The 18,989-nt window shown below is 39.3% G+C and overlaps 1 protein-coding gene across 3 annotated transcripts in view; it reads left to right on the top strand.

The window, feature by feature from the left end:
• LOC126271918 (gamma-tubulin complex component 6) overlaps window positions 1-18,989 on the top strand; it is a 249,988-nt gene that overhangs the window by 79,048 nt on the left and 151,951 nt on the right. For all 3 annotated transcript variants that reach the window (XM_049974312.1, XM_049974311.1, XM_049974313.1), the window contains exons 4-7: window positions 4,140-4,360; window positions 6,966-7,074; window positions 10,398-10,594; window positions 13,373-13,529. In XM_049974312.1, coding sequence (XP_049830269.1) covers window positions 4,140-4,360; window positions 6,966-7,074; window positions 10,398-10,594; window positions 13,373-13,529 — 684 coding nt within the window. The remainder of the gene's footprint in view (window positions 1-4,139; window positions 4,361-6,965; window positions 7,075-10,397; window positions 10,595-13,372; window positions 13,530-18,989) is intronic.

Raw genomic sequence — 18,989 nt, 5'->3', positions numbered from 1 at the left:
GATACATGCGGACGTGCATTGTCCTGTTGGAACAGCAAGTTCCCTTGCCGGTCTAGGAATGGTAGAACGATGGGTTCGATGACGGTTTGGATGTACCGTGCACTATTCAGTGTCCCCTTGACGATCACCAGAGGTGTACGGCCAGTGTAGGAGATCGCTCCCCACACCATGATGCCGGGTGTTGGCCCTGTGTGCCTCGGTCGTATGCAGTCCTGATTGTGGCGCTCACCTGCACGGGGCCAAACACGCATACGACCATCATTGGCACCAAGGCAGAAGCAACTCTCATCGCTGAAGACGACACATCTCCATTCGTCCCTTCATTCACGCCTGTCGCGACACCACTGGAGGTGGGCTGCACGATGTTGGGGCGTGAGCAGAAGACGGCCTAACGGTGTGCGGGACCATAGCCCAGCATCATGGAGATGGTTGCGAATGGTCCTCGCCGATACCCCAGGAGCAACAGTGTCCCTAATTTGCTGGGAAGTGGCGGTGCGGTCCCCTACGGCACTGCGTAGGATCCTACGATCTTGGCGTGCATCCGTGCGTCGCTGCGGTCCGGTCCCAGGTCGACGGACACGTGCACCTTCCGCCGACCACTGGCAACAACATCGATGTACTGTGGAGACCTCACGCCCCACGTGTTGAGCAATTCTTCGGTACATCCACCCGGCCTCCCGCATGCCCACTATATGCCCTCGCTCAAAGTCTGTCAACTGCACATACGGTTCGGTTCCACGCTGTCGCGGCATGCTACCAGTGTTAAAGACTGCGATGGAGCTCCATATGCCACGGCAAACTGGCTGACACTGACGGCGGCGGTGCACAAATGCTGCGCAGCTAGCACCATTCGACGGCCAACATCGCGGTTCCTGGTGTGTCCGCTGTGCCGTGCGTGTGATCATTGCTTGTACAGCCCTCTCGCAGTGTCCGGAGCAAGTATGGTGGGTCTGACACACCGGTGTCAATGTGTTCTTTTTTCCATTTCCAGGAGTGTATATCTTTTTAACTTATACTTAGCACAGCAGGAGCTCCAGACCAAACAATACACTAACTTCAACCGTAAAGCACAAAAATAAGTTAGTGTATCATTGCAGGTACATAAGAAGTTGGACAGGAATCGGGGACACATCTCACTAATAATGAAGAGAGGGTAAAAGAAAGGTGCATACCTGACTGAGAAATGAAAGAGATAGACGTATGACAAGGAGAAGATGGGAGCATTTACTTTACTAGTTGGTAGTTGGAAGTTGGAAACTGGCCACATAAGTTAATTTTTGGGAAAGAGTAATGAGGTTGACAGGAGGAAATACTTTACCTTTTTCTTAAGTGTGACAGAGCAATGAATTGTGCACGGAGTGCAAGTTAGCGTGTTCCAGAAGCAGACAGTAGGTGAATGAAGCCTTGTGTTACAATACTGATGAAATTATATATACTTAATCTCTGATGTGAGCTACTGGGGTGCATACACACTTAGTAGTTGATGGTGTAGATGTGGCTTATGGTAGTCAAATAACTTATCTGTCCCAACCATATTCCAACCATACTAACTGTGTTTATTAAGCACTAATATGGTCAAATATATGCATGTTGCAAATGTAATATACACAAACATTCATAGTTATTACTAGCTGTGTAGAGTTTTCACAAGTTTATGTCCCACCCCATTTCGAAATATGTTCTGGATCTTTTGGAGGGCATAGAGGTGAGCAGAAATCTTTCTGAATGTGGTGATGGTATTTTCTACCCAGTTGGGCTGCTCATTCAGAGTTATGCAAACTTCGTCACTGTTTTCTGTTATGGTATCTGGATACCATTGAGGAAAATAAGAGGTAGTTGTTTGCTAAATTCAGAACTAATTTATTTGTGAAGGGATACTGAAATTATTTGGCACTCCTTTGCTGTTAATTTTAAGTCTTGTGTTTTGCATCCATCTGACCACTGAATACAAACTGTCATTCACCCAGATCAGATCATCGGTCTGCTAGTGCTTGGTAAAGTAGCTCCTCAATTGGCAGCATGAGGCTGAGAGCACTCTGTTCCAGTCCTCTCACCGAGAAAAATCCTTGGCAGTATAGAGAATCGATTCTGGGTCCTCTGCATGGCAGCAGTGCACACTGACCACTCAGCTATGGAGGCAAACTTCTGATGAGGTCTATTAATGTCAATATTGTGGGCTTGTCATTGTCCATGACATGTTTCAATTCATCAGTTATCTTGATATTTGTCATGTGAGTTGGATTTGTGTAAGTAAGCAGTCAGCTGATTGATAGCTCTCTTATCCTCATATAGACCAGTGGTACTAAGACCTCTGCTATGAATTCTTTATTGTTGTCCTTGTACAAACACTCCAAAACAGCTGAAGGCACTCCTGTCTTTTGATTTACACATGTAGAAAATTTGGAGACCATCTTAGAATGATGCACAAAAAGCAATCATATTGCAAATAAATATGAGTATGATGATACTTCCAGAAGTCTGGGGAAGAATATTAGCAGCGTAGAAGTTGAAACTGATAGAATCAATTAATAAATGTTCTCAAAGGAGAACTTGCACAGAAGAGAGAAGGCACCTGTTTATGACGACACTTAGTATGAAACATTATACCCTAAGTTGTTCTTTTTACTTCTTTTTGTGCCTTTTTTATAAACAAGTCACAATTTTGGAATTCAGCATTCTCTCTCTGTTGTTACTGTCACAATAATTCATCCCCAGACAACCGTCAATGTCAATTTGCCTTAGTGCCAAAACACTTTTTCTTCTTCTTCTTCTTCTTTTTAAGTTTAATGCTTAAAGTTTTATTTTACTCAACACAATATACCATTTTCAAATGTGAAACAAATACTACAGACTCTACAGTCTGTGGTGCATGTCTTTGTTCACACCACAATTTGTCTCCTAAACAAGTTCCAAAGCTGAAATATCTGTCTGTCCAAATACGTATTATTTTCAGAGCAGAAGCAGGCAAGTAGGTGAGTAATATATAAGACTATAACAAATAAAATAAGTCTAATTCATGCCATACTTATGGTGACTTAATCAAAATGTTGCAGCCTAATGTACATAAAAGAAAACTCTCACTCCCAAAGGTGAAATATGTGTTGTCATTATTAATCATATCTGCACTAGTAGCCGACAAAAAAAAAAGAGCTACTTGTTGATGCCTGACTGCCTTGAAATATTTCATAGTACTAAAAATGTTGTATTTTGCATTTCAAAACTATTATACTGATAACAAATACCAAATTGCACTTTAATATCTGGGACACCTGTGGAATATTCTCAGGTCCATGATTTCCCCTTTCTTTCCATCAGTATGCACCACACATACTAAAATTAGTACAGTTCTCATCTGCTGATTCCAAACAAATGATAAAGCTCAGATGAAATGAATGAATTTTCCGTGTGTTGTTTTACACTGCAGGCTTACCATATTGCAAATATGCTATTTGCTGTGTACAAAAACCCATGCCTCCATTTATGACTTAGCCTACTGATCCATTCTACAAGAATTTGAGCCAGTTGTTATCAGACACTCAAATTTCTAAGGATTTTGATGTCAGAAATGTGCTTATATTCCCAAGAATCTCATGGAGCATACTATATGAGAAATACTTTGAGAAGTTTTGAGTATCTCGATACATGTGCTCTTATTTATCATCCCTTGGGCCGTACAGTTTGCAATCTCAGAATGGCCCAAAAGAAAAACTGTTATGTGATTTCCAAGCACAACCGGTCACAATGGTCTTGACAGCCTTCTTCACTGGCTGTGGATCCTCTTCAGTACAAACTGCTTGTTCCACAACAGCCCAGATGCCACTGATGCCAGACAAATAATAATTTGCCCATTACTGTCAGCTTGTATTTTCTTGTCTGATATGTAAAGAAGTAACACTTTGTTGTTTTTTATATGGTTTTAAGTGTCAGTTTTCTTCTGACTTATTGTTGCATGCTCATAACATGAAGCAGGATGACGTATATCATAGTCATTGCATGAAGTGAACTAAAAATCTATTTTGTGTAATTATCTTTATTCTAAATTGACATATTAGCCAACCAAAGCTTTCAGCAATGTTTCTCCTAGCAGGTGAATTTAATAAGTCATGTGATTCTCAAATTTTTACATTTTTTTTCCATAGGTCAGTTTCAAACCAGGTCAATTAGATGCTGAATTTTCAAAACGGTATCCAAATGCATATCCACAGTATGGCCCTCAACTGTTTATCCTGCCACCTGTTGAGAGGTTTGTTTCAACTGTGTATGGAACTGAATGTCCTTATTTACCACCAGGAGGATGGTACCCTTTTTCTGAGCCACTAGGTACAGGACTCAGCAAGTTCTTCCAGATTAATCATCAAAGGTATCATTTAACATAATTTTGTTCCTTATTGCTGTCTGATGAAATATTGTTGTCTGAAGCAACATAACAAACATATCATCTTGAATTTGCTTGAAAGAGTCCTGTGAGTTAAAGATCTATGAGAAATATTCAAATGACATACTGCTTCTTGGTTTTTGTCTCAGGATTTGCAGCTGATTTTTTCTTAAAGTCATTAAACAAATATCAGCCAAAGACCCTGAGACAAAAACTTGTAGGTAATACATCAGCAAGTAGCCTTAACGAATTTGGAATATTCAAATTTTTGTAAGTTTTATTTTGATTTCTGTTCTTTCAGTTTCAGTTATAGTGTTTGCAAATACAATTATTACTTCTGTTTCATCATTAGCATTCTCAGATTCTGGTGTCTGCTTCTACTGCAATCTGATCTCTCGTAACTCATACACTTTTTAGAAGTCGTAACCTAGACACATTCAGTAATAAAAAAGAGAAAAAAAGAAACAAATTTTTGTTTGTAAATCACTTGTGTTGATATTATTTTCCCATCTTGTTAGCTAAAACTACCATAGTATAAAATACTTTCATAAGATTTTTTTTGTGAGTTACTTGGCAGTAAAATTCAGTATGTGGTTATCATCCTAATAACCTTTATTAGCTTTTAGGAGTGATGATTTGGCAGTAGAAAATTGAAGAAAACTTGAGGGGTCCTACACAGTTGCAGTTTAACTGTGCTTTTTTATCACATATGACATCATGTTTGAGTGAGAAGCTGTACAAATACCAGTTACTACCGCACATTTCAAGCAGGCAATTTGCCTGTGCAAGAGACTTGTTTTTCATGACTATAAAATATGCAGTGCCCTCAGTAATCACACAGTTTGCACATTCGTGATCTCGCCAGTTACCTGAACCTCAGGTTGTTGCCATCATGACCTATATGGAAAAAAAGAAGTAAAAATGCACTTTTGGCTTCAATTGAAAGCTACCAGAATCTGAAACTTCTGGAACCTGACATGTCTCATGACAGTGCAATGAAGAAAATAGTCAAACTTTAATATTCTTTTTAGAAAGAATTAAAGAAACCACACATTTGCAATACAACAACAAACTGTGGCTGTCCTTTTGCTATGACTATCTGTCATTTTAAAATCATGAACTCCACACACAATTACAGAGCTGAAAGAACTGTGGATGGAGCTGCAGAGAAAACTGAGTGTATCCTACACATCTTCAATTCAGATGAAGGTACAGATTTTTACTTTGTTTGGTAACTGTAAGGTTAAGTTGAAGATGTGTAAAGTCCTTAGAAGATGAAAAAGTGTATAAATATAGCTTGTATATCAGATGGGAAAATTAAATGCCTCAATTTTTTCCTTTGATGGAAAGGATAAATAGAGTGCAGGTCTAAAACAGAAAACAGTAGGCTAAAGCCAAATAATATCAAAGATTGAAATTCTGCAACAGGCTATAATGTAAGGTCATGGGTGGCTGATAATTCAAAGTAAGAAGATGAAAGTCTGTTGTTCATTTCAGCTTCGTATGTCTTCCCCTTTCTCTTCATCTTAAGTCATATATACCCTTATTTACTGAAAATGGCTCTGAGCACTATGGGGCGTAACTTCTGAGGTCATCAGTCCCCTAGAACTTAGAACTACTTAAACCTAACGACATCACACACATCCATGCCCGAGGCAGGATTCGAACCTGCGACTGTAGCAGTCGCGCGCTTCCAGACTGTAGCTCCTAGAACCACTCGGCCACTCTCGCTGGCTTTTGTACTCAATGTTGATAAATGATATGCATGTCCCGGTTATAAGACAATGTTTTTCCTTGCTCCAAATGAAAAATATGATGTTATGTTTGTTAGGAGACTGTGTGTCTTTAAGTTGTAGTAGTCATTACTCATAAATATAATTGTTTTCCCCACAAGCAACATATTTTCTATCACCCAAGAGAAGGGAAAGGAAGGAAGATTGAGTTTAATGTCCTGTCAACATCGAAGTGTTTTCAGATTGTGGCAAGGATAGGGAAGGAAATCAGCCACGTCCTTTGAAAGGAACCATCCTGGTGTTTGCCTGGAGCAATTTAGGGAAACCATGGAAAACCTAAATCTGGATGGCCAGGTATGGGTTTGAACTGTTATCCTCCTGAATGCGAGTCCAGTGTGCTAACCACTGCACCACCTCGCTCGGTCACCCAAAAGAAGTAACAATAAAAGCACATACCTGTGCACATGTAATGTTCTTAGTTATAGAACAGCACATTTTATGCATCAGTGACAGTGACTATCAATGACATCCATACAATAGTTTATTGGGGGGTGGGGGGGTGGGGGGGGCGTCGTGATGTTGGGGTATAGAGTATTTTTAATATTTTTGAGGATGGATGGCGACTTCTAAGTAACCGTAGAAAATTTCTAGTTCTGACCCTGTTAAAGACCTAAATATCATTTTCTTGAAAGAAAAGCACCTGGCTACACTATTTTTTCCTTTTTCAATGAGCTGGGAGGGAGCTGTGGCCCCCCTTGCCCCCCCCGGTTATAGGCACCCTTGGTGACTATGCTTATATGTTAGGGTCCTATTTAAATCTGTTATGTGCTGAATAATGTAATTTGTATGTGTTTCAGTGGAACTGCACAAGGTGAAGGTGTTTTACCATATGATATTCCAGACTTCCCAGAGGTAAAAAGCCCAAAAGAACTGTGTATTCCAAAAGCAAGTAAAGAACGAGATAGGGTAAGTTTTTGCTGTATTAGTTCAAACAGTTATCTTACAAAATTTGGATTAAAATTCAGTATATTAAACAATGTAAAGTAGTTGAATTTTGCTTGTTCACAAATATCATCTTACATGTAATACATCTTAATGTAATTTTCAGCTACGTTTGGGAATTGTTGCATTTTACTTGTTCACACGTTTCATTGTACATGTACACATCTTAATATAATTTTCAGTTATGTTTTCCTGGTTTTAAAGGGAGAAAGAGTCACTTAGTTATCCAATACTGCTGGTGGATATACCAGGGACTTTGAGATTGTAAAATGTCCAAAGTGAATGAGCATTTAATGCCTGGCAGTTGGGCAGAAGTGGTAGCTGTCGACAAAGTATAGCCAAAAGTGGAACATGTTTATTTACCAGCAATGTTGGTACATGTTAAAATATTGTGCTAGTGAAATTCCAAGTGACTGTTCAATGTTCAATGAAAGCTGGGTAGCCGACTTGGCCATTGAGCAAGGAATTCACAGGTCCATATCATGTCTCTTCATTCGATAAATTTTACAAGGAATGGGTGTAAATATGGCCCCTTTTGGAAAAGAAAAAGTGTTTTTTTCCCAATAATTTCTTTCATGTTTATAGCACTGAATGATGTGGCCCTATGGCTAAACACTGAACTTGCCTATGAGAGGGTGATGGTTCAAAATCCTGTCTAGCCGCCAAGATTTAGATTTTCTGTAGTTTTCCTAAATTGCCTAAGATGCACTCCAGGATGGTTCCTTAGGAAAGGACGTGGCTGACTTCGTTTCCAATCCTTCCACAATCTGGGTTTGTGGTGCCTCTAACTACTTGATCTTCCTTCTTCCTTTCCATATTTACAGTGTGCCAGCCCACATGTGTAAAAGTTTGCATTATAATGCCAGTGTACCCACCAGAGCATCGACAAGATTAACAACCTCAAAATTACTTCACAAGCAACACCTCATATCTTATTACTAAGTGTGGTATGCAACATAGCAGCAAAGACATGGGTGCTTGTTACAGCACTGGGGCCATTGCAACATTCTTTCCTAACAAAAATGCTTTTAAAGATGGAAACTGTCTTTGCAACATGTGCTTGGCTTTCGCCCTGCATGTGATCCTATTGACACTGTCTTCACCCTAAATTTATCCTTTTTCTTCCATTACCAGTATTGCTACATTTTTCTATGTACCATCTGTATTAGAATTATCTAGTTAGTGTTGTTGTGTGCCTCTGTTTTTGATATTTTTATTTTGTTTCTTTGTTTCGTATGTTTTTTCTCTAATTACATTTATTGATGACCTTGTATTGTTTGCTTCTAGTGCAGATAAACTTAAACAGCAAATAAAAGAAATCCATAGAGCAACTTGTAATGTAGGTCAGAAAATCTGTTATAAGAAGACTAAAATAATGTAAACTGAAAAGCCAAAGAAACTGGTACATCTGCCTAATATCGTGTAGGGAACCTGCGAGCACACAGAAGTGAGGCAAAACGATGTGGCCTAGACTCGACTACTGTCTGAAGTAGTGCTGGAGGGAACTGACACCACAAATCATGCAGAACTGTCCATAAATCTGTAAGAGTATGAGGGGATGGAGATCTATTCTAAACAGCACTTTGCAAGGCATCCCAGATATGCTCAGTAATGTTCATTTTGTGGAGTTTGGTGGCCAGTGAAAGTGTTTAAACTCAGAAGGGTGTTCCTGGAGCCAGTGTGTAGCAATTCTGGATGTGTGGGGTGTCGTATTGTCCTGTTGGAATTGCTCAAGTCTGTCGGAATGCACAATGGATATGAATGGATGCAGGTGATCAGACAGGATGTTTACATATGTGTCACCTGTGAGAGTCATATCTAGATGTATTAAGCATTTCATATCACTCCAGCTGCACACGCCCCACACCATTACAGAGCCTTCACCAGCTTGAACAGTCCTCTGCTGACATGCAGGGTCCATGGAGTCATGAGGTTGTCTCCATACTTGTACACATTCATCCACTCAATACAATTTGAAATGAAACTTGCCTGACCAGGCAACATGTTTCCAGTCATCAACAATCCAGTGTTGGTGATGATGGTCCCAGGCAAGGCATAAAGCTCTGTGTCATGCTCTGAAAGCCCACATCAATGATGTTTTGTTTAATGGTTTACATGCTGACACTTGTTGATGGCAGGGATTTGTGGAAGGGTTGCACTTCTGTCAAATTGGAAGATTCTCTTCAGTTGTCATTGGTCCTGTTCATCTTACAGGATCTTTTTCCGGCTGCAGCAATGTTGGAGATTTGATGTTTTACTTGATTCCTGATATTCACAATACACTCATGAAATGGTCATACGGGAAAATCCTCTCTTCATCACTATCTCAGAGATGCTCATAGGCCAACTACTACACAACATTCAGACTCACTTAAATCTTGATAACCTGTCATAGCAGCAGTAACTGATCTAACAACTGTGCCAGGTGCTTGTTGTCTTATATAGGCTTTGCCGACCACAGTGCCATATGCTGCCTGTTTACGTATCTCTGTATGTGAATACGCATGCCTATACCATTTCCTTTGGCGCTTCAGTGTATAATCCACACATTAAAAATAAAATTGTAAAAAGTAAGTACAAGCTCATAAATCCAATTGTTGACTTTTTTGTTGCTGGGTCAGTTAAAGACAGGGACTATATGGACAGTGAAATAAATTAACAGAAGGGTGTAAATGACCTGGTGGGCTTCTGGTAAATTAGGGTTTTGAAAATAAAGCTTCTGTTGTGTCTGTAAGTGAAATTTTGCAACCAGTGCATATTACCAGTTTTGATTTATGGTTGAGAAAGGTTTATTGATAAAATGGCTTATAGTCGTATCTTTATGAGGCATTTGAACAACTCAGGTAGTGAACTGATATGAAATGAGCAAAATACTGTCAAATGTGAACAAGCAAAATCATTATTACATACTTAAAACAAATTTTTCTTATGAAGCATATTGCTAATTATCTCCCACTGATGATGCTGACAATCAGACCATTTCTCCCTGCAGGGGTATCTTCCAAACTGAAGTCTATGAGAAAAAAAATATTTTTGTTGACTGTATTGATTATTTGTGTTTCAACATAGACTACTCTTCATTTGATGAGTCTCTGCTGTACTATATCACATATCATGGGTTCTCTACTAGATGCAGGTGCAACATATTTTTACAACTAAAAAAAAATTCCTTGTCTTTATTATCTGTTGGTGACTTGTGCTTTCTTTTGGCAGTGGCATAAAAAGTGTAAATTTGCTAATAATTGACTTCTATAACATATTCCTCTGTATTTGTTTTTAAATGCTAGACTCCAGATGAAGGGTATGGGACGCCAGCAGCAGAACATGCCAATGCCTCTCCTGAGTGTGATTTTCATGACCATCATGCACCAAGTGATCAAGAGATCTTAGCTCGGGTAAACCATAGAACTTGGGAAGCATATGGGTCACGTCTGCCTCCACTTGAAAAACCATTCTTAAGTGAAAAACCAGAAGCAATTCACAGGTATTAATGGGCATTTTTAAAAGTACTTGTAGCATTTTGCTTCAGATTGTTAACTACTTCATTTTGTTTCAAGCTTTCCATCCATGTGTTCTATCATAATGATATGTAACCCACAGTGCAGGATAAGCTTTTATTTCCACTCATTGCTTTGATAGTGGTTCTTTTGCTGTTTTACATTATTTCACAGGTTTAGCGTTTATTTATGACATCAGTAAAGTTCTGTCATTCAAGGGAGCAATTCTCAGGTTTCATTGCCTCTCCTATACTGCCATGCATAACATAGCATATTACATTGTTTCTTCTTTGGTAAATCTGTATTGCAGTAGGTATCAACTGGATGCTGTCCAATCTTTCCTTTGACAACTCTTCAGACTAAGCAGTTTCTTCGCAATAAGTGTACTATCTAAAATGTTTTCCTCACTATTATCATTTCCACTAATCTTTCCTCTCCTACTTTTTTTTCCAAATATTTCATTGTTCCTCATTTCATCGCTTCATTCCACTCTAAGCATTTTCTCGGCTGTCACACTTCAAAAGTAATCAAGTATTTTCCATTTTTTCTTTTACTGTCCATGATTCATTGCCATATAGCTCTACACTCCAGAAAAAAAAACTTTTGAATCCATTTCTTAGACTTTTTGAAATTCTTTTTGCTGCTAACAAACATTTCCATCTTTTCAAAACTTCCCACTCCCCCCCTCCTCCCCCTTTCGCCTCTCCACACCCCTCCCTCTAGGTATTCCACTTCTTATTTCCTCAAAACAGCTTTTATTTTCAGTCGAAAAAATTGCAAAGTACCTTTTTTTTTTTTTTTTTTTTTTTTTTTTTTTTTTTTTTTTTTTTTTTCCAAAGAGATTCCCTTTCAATAATACTTCGGCAGAACCTTGAATTTTGCTGATTCTCGGCACTTAGCTTTTAGTGCATTTATCCTATTCCATAAGGTTTTTTCCACTTTTAGAACCATCTTAATCATAAATTGTAGTACTTTCTCTGATTGTTGCCCATTCTGCACAATCATCTGCATATCTTATCCTTGTACTATTATGCCTTTTATTTATTTTTTTAAATGATTTGTCTATAGATTTCTCAGCATAAGTATTGAAAAGCTTTGGTGACAAGTAGCACCATTGTGTAACATCTGTTCTAATACTTGTCTCATCTTTTTTCTCCTCAGTAATTGTCACATTATTAATGGGTCACTTGAGACTTCATGAATATGTATCTAAACAAGCTCAGAGATCAAATGAAAAATAAAACACCATCCTTGACAGTTAAATAGAACTCACTGAAATCATTATCTGTCTGCTGCATACTCAGAAGATGTAGGTCTGCTCTTAGCAAGGTTCCAACACTGACTCTCCTCTGTGCTTACCAGAACCTGTGTGAAATCCCAACCACATTGTCAATGACACCTGACAGTTGCTGCAGTTGTCAAATTGTGCAACTTTCTAGAATGTTCTAGAATAGCAGTGATCTCTGTAGCAATGGATGTCAGCTGTGGTGGTGATTGCAGGCCTTCCAAGATCATATACAGTCAGTAATTATACATCCAATACCTTTCAGAAGTCACAAGCTCCACATCAGATCCATACCATATAGATGGGCTACTGTCTGAAGTCGCAGACAATAAGTTTACAGGTTGCCCTCAATTTTATTATTTTCACTGCTAAAACTCTCCCAGTTTGATTTCTAGCCAATATACAATCACATCTATTGTGGATTATTAACTGTATGATGCCATATGAAGGATATTAGAGAAGGAAAGTTGCTACTCACCATATAGTGTAGATGCTGAGTCGCGATAGGATTCACAAATTATAGTTTTGTCCATTAAGGCCTTTGTTACCAATAGACACACACACGTGCACACACACACTCACACAAACCCAACTTGCACAGACATCTGCGGTCTCTGAAACTGGTGTGGTTTCAGTTGTCTGAGACTGCAGGCGTGTGTGCAAGTTGCATTTGTGTGTGTGTGTGTGTGTGTGTGTGTGTGTGTGTGTGTGTGTGTGTGTGTGTGTTTTACTGACAAAGGCCTTAATGGCCAAAAGCCTTAATGGTGTGGATCGTTTTGTTGTGCCTATCGCGACTCAGCATCTCCGCTATGTGGTGAGTAGCAACTTTCCTTCTTTAATATTGTTACATTCCATCCTGGATTTTCCACTGTTTGATTCATATGAAGGACATTTGGTTCATGCTGTAGTGCAGACTTGTGTAATAATTGAAGCAAAAGAATGTATCTGCCACACTGAAAGATAAATGCAATCTAACCTAAAATAAACCTGTAACACACTACCATAATGAACTTTTTGCTACATCTTCAGAAAATTTAATTTTTTGTGTCCTCTAGAACCCAGTCTATAATATTGAGAGGATCATTTTTTTCATAATATATAAGCAATTTTGCCTCTTATTGACATCTACAGTGTTAACTGGAAAACGTATGTTACATTTCATTTGCACATATCAGTGTATGAGTTCAATTTGACTGCTATTTCTGCCAGCGAATTTTTGTGTTTTTTAGTGTGCTTAATTTCAGCATTTCAAAATGGAACTATGGTACTCAGTTCTTTTTATCATGAACTGCTGCTATTTCTGGTCATCATCATTTCAATTGCAATTCTTGATGGTGATATAGTGTCTTTTTGAAATTTGAGAGTTTATTACATTACTATATCTTTTTATTTGTATTACATGATGAACAAGCATGCTCGCACCATTCTCTCTCTCTCTCTCTCTCTCTCTCTCTCTACTGTGTGTTTTTTTATAAAACAGGTTGTGGGTGCTGCATATGAGACAGCAGGCTGTAAGAAGGCGTACTGTTGTTGCACCTGGTGCATCCCACTTGAAAGTACTGCAAAAGGATCAGTTGCTGGCTGATATTCGGTATCTTCTGGATGGAGTTGCTAGTGATACGTTCCCTTATAATAAGGTATGGTGCAGCCCTTATTACTCCCAAACTTTACTCTGCATGTAGTTTCATTATATGTGATTTGTTTTCAAAACATTGTGTCACATGTTATATTGTCCGCCTTCAGAGCTTTATTCATTGCCTGTAATAAAGAAATCTCAGAAACATTTATCTAAGAATGTGAAGTATTCTGCAGAATTCAACATCATTTCAAGAATGTGGAAGAACTGGGTGTCCAATATTCAAGGGATGGACAGTGAGCTGTAATAAAATTGTATAAGCTCATTGTGGGTACTTACATGTAAAACATTTTACTCAAAATAAAACTACCAAAGATCCCAGCATGATGTTATTGTAGTGAATGCAACATTTGATGTAGCTTACATAAGAATATGGAAGGATCTTGCATGCATTTGTAAAACCCTAATTTAGCTTCATAGGAATCAAGATGAAACGCAAGTATATGGAAAACTTGATTATATATGTTACACAGGAGCACTCTTGTTGTGGCTTATTTCTATTAGTACAGCCATATTTTATATTGTCATGCAGGAATCTCACTTTTCAAGATAAATGTTAATTAAGTTACATTCAACAGATATAAAAACATGTAAGTATACTGAAAAGGGTTAGAAGAAAGGTAATATCTATCTTATCCTGAGTGAAAACTACATAAGAAACTAAAGCTGATTAAATCAGGAGTTTAAGAACACGAGTAAAAATACACAGCGAGAAGTCAACAGCTTTTTAGTACGTTAAGGTCAGTGAAACAGTGAAAACAGTGGATGAATAACAGTTTCCTAATTATACACTGATCAACCAGAGCATTATGATCACCTACCTAATAGCCGGTATGTCCACCTTCGGCACAGATAATAGTGGTGACAAGCCATAGCATGGACGCAATGAGGCCTCAATAGGTTGCTGAAGGGAGTTGGCACCACACCTGCACACACACGTCACCAAATTCCAGGGAGGGGGTGGGCTGGTGGTGGTGGTGGTGGTGGTGGTGGTGGTGGTGGTGGTGGGGGGGGGGGGGGGGGGGTGATGAGCCCTGATGCCATGTTCAGTCACATCACAGATGTGTTTTGATTGGGCTCAGATCTGGCGAATTGGGTGGCCAGCACATCAATTGGAACTCATCACTGTGTTCCTCGAACCATTCCATCATACTTCTGGCCTTGTAACACAGTGCATTTTCATGTTAAAGATGCCACTGTCATCAGGAAACATGATGGTCTTGAAAGGATGTACATGGTCTGCAACCAGTGTACGATACTCTCTGGCCATTATGGTACCTTGCATGAGTGGACACATAGACACCCACATGAATGTTCCCCAGAGCATCATGGAACCACCGCCAGCTTGTCTTTGTCTTGCATTACAGGTGTCAAGGAGCAGTTCCCCTGGAAGATGATACGCTCCCTCCTATAATTATGATGGGGAAGCTATCGAAATTCATCAGATTATGCAGTGCTCTGCCAGTGCACCTATGTCCAGTGCTGATGTTCGTGTGCCCATTTCTGTCATAGTTGCTGATGTTGTGGTGTTAACATTAGCACGTGAATGGGTCATTAGCTATGGAGGCCCATCGTTAGGAGAGTGCACTGTGTGTTCAGACACACTTTTACTCTGTCTAGCATTAAGGTCTGATGTTGGTTCCCCCATAGTTCACTGCCTGTCCAGTTTTACCAATCTGTCCAGCCTATGACATCCGACTTCTGTAATAAGGAGCAGCAACCCAACCCCACGACATCGGGACATGGTTTCACCTTGGCTTTGCCATGTGTTGAAGACACTCTCCATAGCACTCCTCAAACACCCGACAAGATGCCCAGCATCCAAAATGCTTGTCTTAAGCCTCAAGCCCATCACAATAAACCGTCAGTCAAACTCAGATAGATTGCACACGTTCCCCATTCTAAACATTTACAATACTCTCACTGACTCTACATACACTGTCGTGCGTTGACTAGCAGTCATTCCTGGTCAAGTGACGCTGCTATTGCCTGCATGGGTTTACATTGATGGTAGGCTGGCTGATCAGTGTACATCAACGTACTGAGCAACAGCACTAAAGCTGCTGCTTGTTGGTGGACTGCTTTAATTTGAAATTTGTCCACTTTGATTCATTGTTTTTGTTGCTCTTGTTGTTGTTGTGCTGGTGTATTCTGTGCAAGCCTCTCTCTGCAAAACCATCAAACTTGGTATTCAAACCATAGTCTGCCTGTACCCCCGCTCTCCCCCAACCTCCCCCAAATTCAGTTCAGTACTTTCTCATTTGTTATTCAATGCACCTAACTGATCTTCTGCACTCTTCACTAGCAACAGATTTTGAAAGCTTTTTCTTCTTGGCTGAACTTCTCCTTTACTTCTGATTTTCATACAAGTCTACACTCCAACCAGATACTTTCAGAAAAGGCTTCTAACAGTTAAGTTATTATTAGATCTTAACAAATTCTTCTCTTTCAGAAGTGTTGTTCCTACTTTTGCCAGTCTGCATTTTATATTCTGTCTACTTTAGCTATCATTCCATATTGTGCTGCCTAAATAGCAGCACTCGTCTATGACATGTAGTGTCTCTTTTCATGGTCAGATTTCCACACCATTACTAGATTTAATTTGACTACATTCCATTATCCTAATTTTACTTTTCTTGATAGTCTTCTTACTTTTGTTGATGTTTATCTTGCAATCTCTTTTCAAGACGCTATTCATTCCATTCAACTGCTGCTCCATGCCCTTGCCATCTGCGACAGAATTACTATATCATAGCCAAAGCATATTACATCTCCCCAAACTTTAATTTCCTTTCCAAATTACACCTTGGTTTCCAGTGTAAAGACCCAATAACACCAGGGATAGGCTACTTCCCAGGCTCTCTCCATTCTCAACTACTGCTTTCATTTCATGTCCTTCGGCTCTTATAACTGCAGTTTGGTTTCTGTACAGGTTGTTCAATATTAGTGCAATTGTTAATATTTATGACACAGGGATGACGAAAATATGGAAACATCAAAAGCACAATGGTGTTGGAAAACTGTTGTCATTCAAAACACCTTCCAGTCATCTCAGAATGGATAAATACAAGTTCTGTATGGTTTTCAAGGTCATCTAGTATCATTCTTCCTTCCAAACAGTGGCAAGTTCACATAATAATGACGGAGGTGGATAATGATCATGCACCATTCTCTCCAAAGTAGACCACGGCTCAAAAATACTGTGGTGTGATGACTGTGGAGCCAATGTAGATCAGCCATTCATCCTTGGGCTCACAAAACCAAACCTGGACAAAGCAGGCTGTGTGAACAGCAGCCCTTTACCTATGTACATATCATCACCACTGAGGAACAAATATTTTACCACAGGCTAGACCCATTAGCGAAAATGGTCACATAATCCTTGGCAGTAATACAATCCTACTGTGCAACAATGGAGCCCATGGAATACTACATTACTGCTGTCCAAATCATCATTGAACCTATGCCATTTTTCACTCTTAACAGCGAGCAGTCTGCATCGTAAACTTGGGATGGCATGTGGCAGACATAAACTCAGCCAGAAGTTGGAAGTAATGTGAAACAAGACTTATCTGACTGAATGACTTTTTCCCATTGCTCCAGGATCACTTTTTCCTGTTATGGGCATTTACATGTGTGGTTTTGGAATTCTAGCTTGTCCTGCAATTCCCTACTTATGGAGCTCCATTCGTTTTGTTTTGATGCTGACAGGGTTGGTGAGTGCAGTAATCAGTTCTTCAGTGACATTTGCAGCTTTTGTCCTCTTATTTTTTGTCACAGTCCTCTTCAATGACTCGCAGTCACTCAGCACACACTGTCATTCACATTGTGACTTAGCGGATGATGGTTTTCCACTTTTCCTGTATGCAGTACAAAACTTCAATACGGTGTCTCTTGAAACACCAGACATTTATGCTACCTTGGTTGCAAAAGAAACCACCATATGAGCACCAACAAATTACCCTCATTTGAATTCACATAGTTGTGATGTAATCCACTCACAGTTAAACAGAAGACTGTTCTGACTGCAAATGACACTATCTTTGTATTGAAGGCACTGCACAGGTGCCATTTGTCGTCAAATACAGTGGCGCCACCACCAGACTTGGCTAGCATCTGCATTTATGTTCAAGCATATATTTCTCACAGGGTTCCATATTTTTGTCCAGCCCCTACAGCTCCCTGTTCAAGAGAGTGCTTGATCCTGGAGTCCTCTCTAAAGATAGTGTTTTCCTCTCTACCAGACTCTCTTTATGTGTTCCTTATGTTGTTTCTTTCTCTCTTCTGTCGCATTATATCCTTGCTACGTCTTTTGTTTTGTGCTTTCGAATTTGACTGTGTTGATGATATTCCTGTACTTTTCTCAATATTTTTGATTGGCTGTTGTCTTTCCTAGTTGTCTGAAGTTATCTTAAACTTATTTGATCCACTCTGTTTTCCCTTCTGAATCGATACCTTTGAAAATATTTCTTGCTTCTCATTATTAGAATGAGTCCACAAAATGTGAATCTTCTTTTTGTGAATGTGTCCATGATTCTGTCTTTTCCTGAATGTGTTCATGATTCAGTCTCTGTTTTTCTGTATTTTTGATGTTGGTCCCTTAATCAAAATTCCTTCTCTATTTATTGGGCTGAAAAGCATATTTTTCTATGGGTTTTCCATCCTCAGCATCGAGAGCCAGAGGCTGTGGTCATGTGTGTGTGTGTGTGTGTGTGTGTGTGTGTGTGTGTGTGTGTGTGTGTGTGTTTCTGACAAAAGGCCTTGTTGGCCGAAAGATCACTTTCTGACTATCTTTCTATTGTGCCTATCTGCAGCATCCCACTATAGTGAGTAGCAACTATCCTTTTCATAATATTTTTACATTCCATCCTAGATTTTCCATTGTTTGGTATTTATATGTAGTGATTCCAAGTGAGCTTGCATGTCTTTTGAAGTTTTTCTGGTTCTTTTCTGATTAATCTATAAGTTAACCTCTTATGTATGAATAATTTGTCCTAAGTATTTGAAATGAGTGGCTTGTGTACTGGCCCAAGTATGCCTCGGTGTTTCTGTTTCTCTCTCTCTCTCCTTTTTTTTTCTTTTCTTTTATTTTTCTTCTTCTCCCCCCCCCCCCCCCCCCCCCTCCTCCTCCCTTGATAGCGCTACATAAAATTTTTTATATGCGTAAGCAGCCAACTTATGGTTAATTATAGCCCAGCATTCATGACCAACCTATTTTTTACCTTAAGACCACTCCTTTTTGAGCAAAATACCCAGGCATTATTGCTTATGTAAGTACTACCATTGCAGTGTTTACATTATGCATACCACCATTAGTATTTTTTGTATTGTCCTCATTTATATCATTTTAAGTACCAGAAAATGAGGTTAATCTGATCAGATGGCATCAATCCAATTATTTAGTGGTTTTTCCACATTTGGATAACTGGGTGTAGCATTTTAACAATTACATTGCAGCTGA

This window comes from Schistocerca gregaria, chromosome 5 (genome assembly GCF_023897955.1).
Source record: "Schistocerca gregaria isolate iqSchGreg1 chromosome 5, iqSchGreg1.2, whole genome shotgun sequence".
Lineage (NCBI taxonomy): Eukaryota > Metazoa > Arthropoda > Insecta > Orthoptera > Acrididae > Schistocerca > Schistocerca gregaria.
Note: the sequence above shows the minus strand (reverse complement) of the source record. Positions and strands in the feature narration are given on the sequence as shown.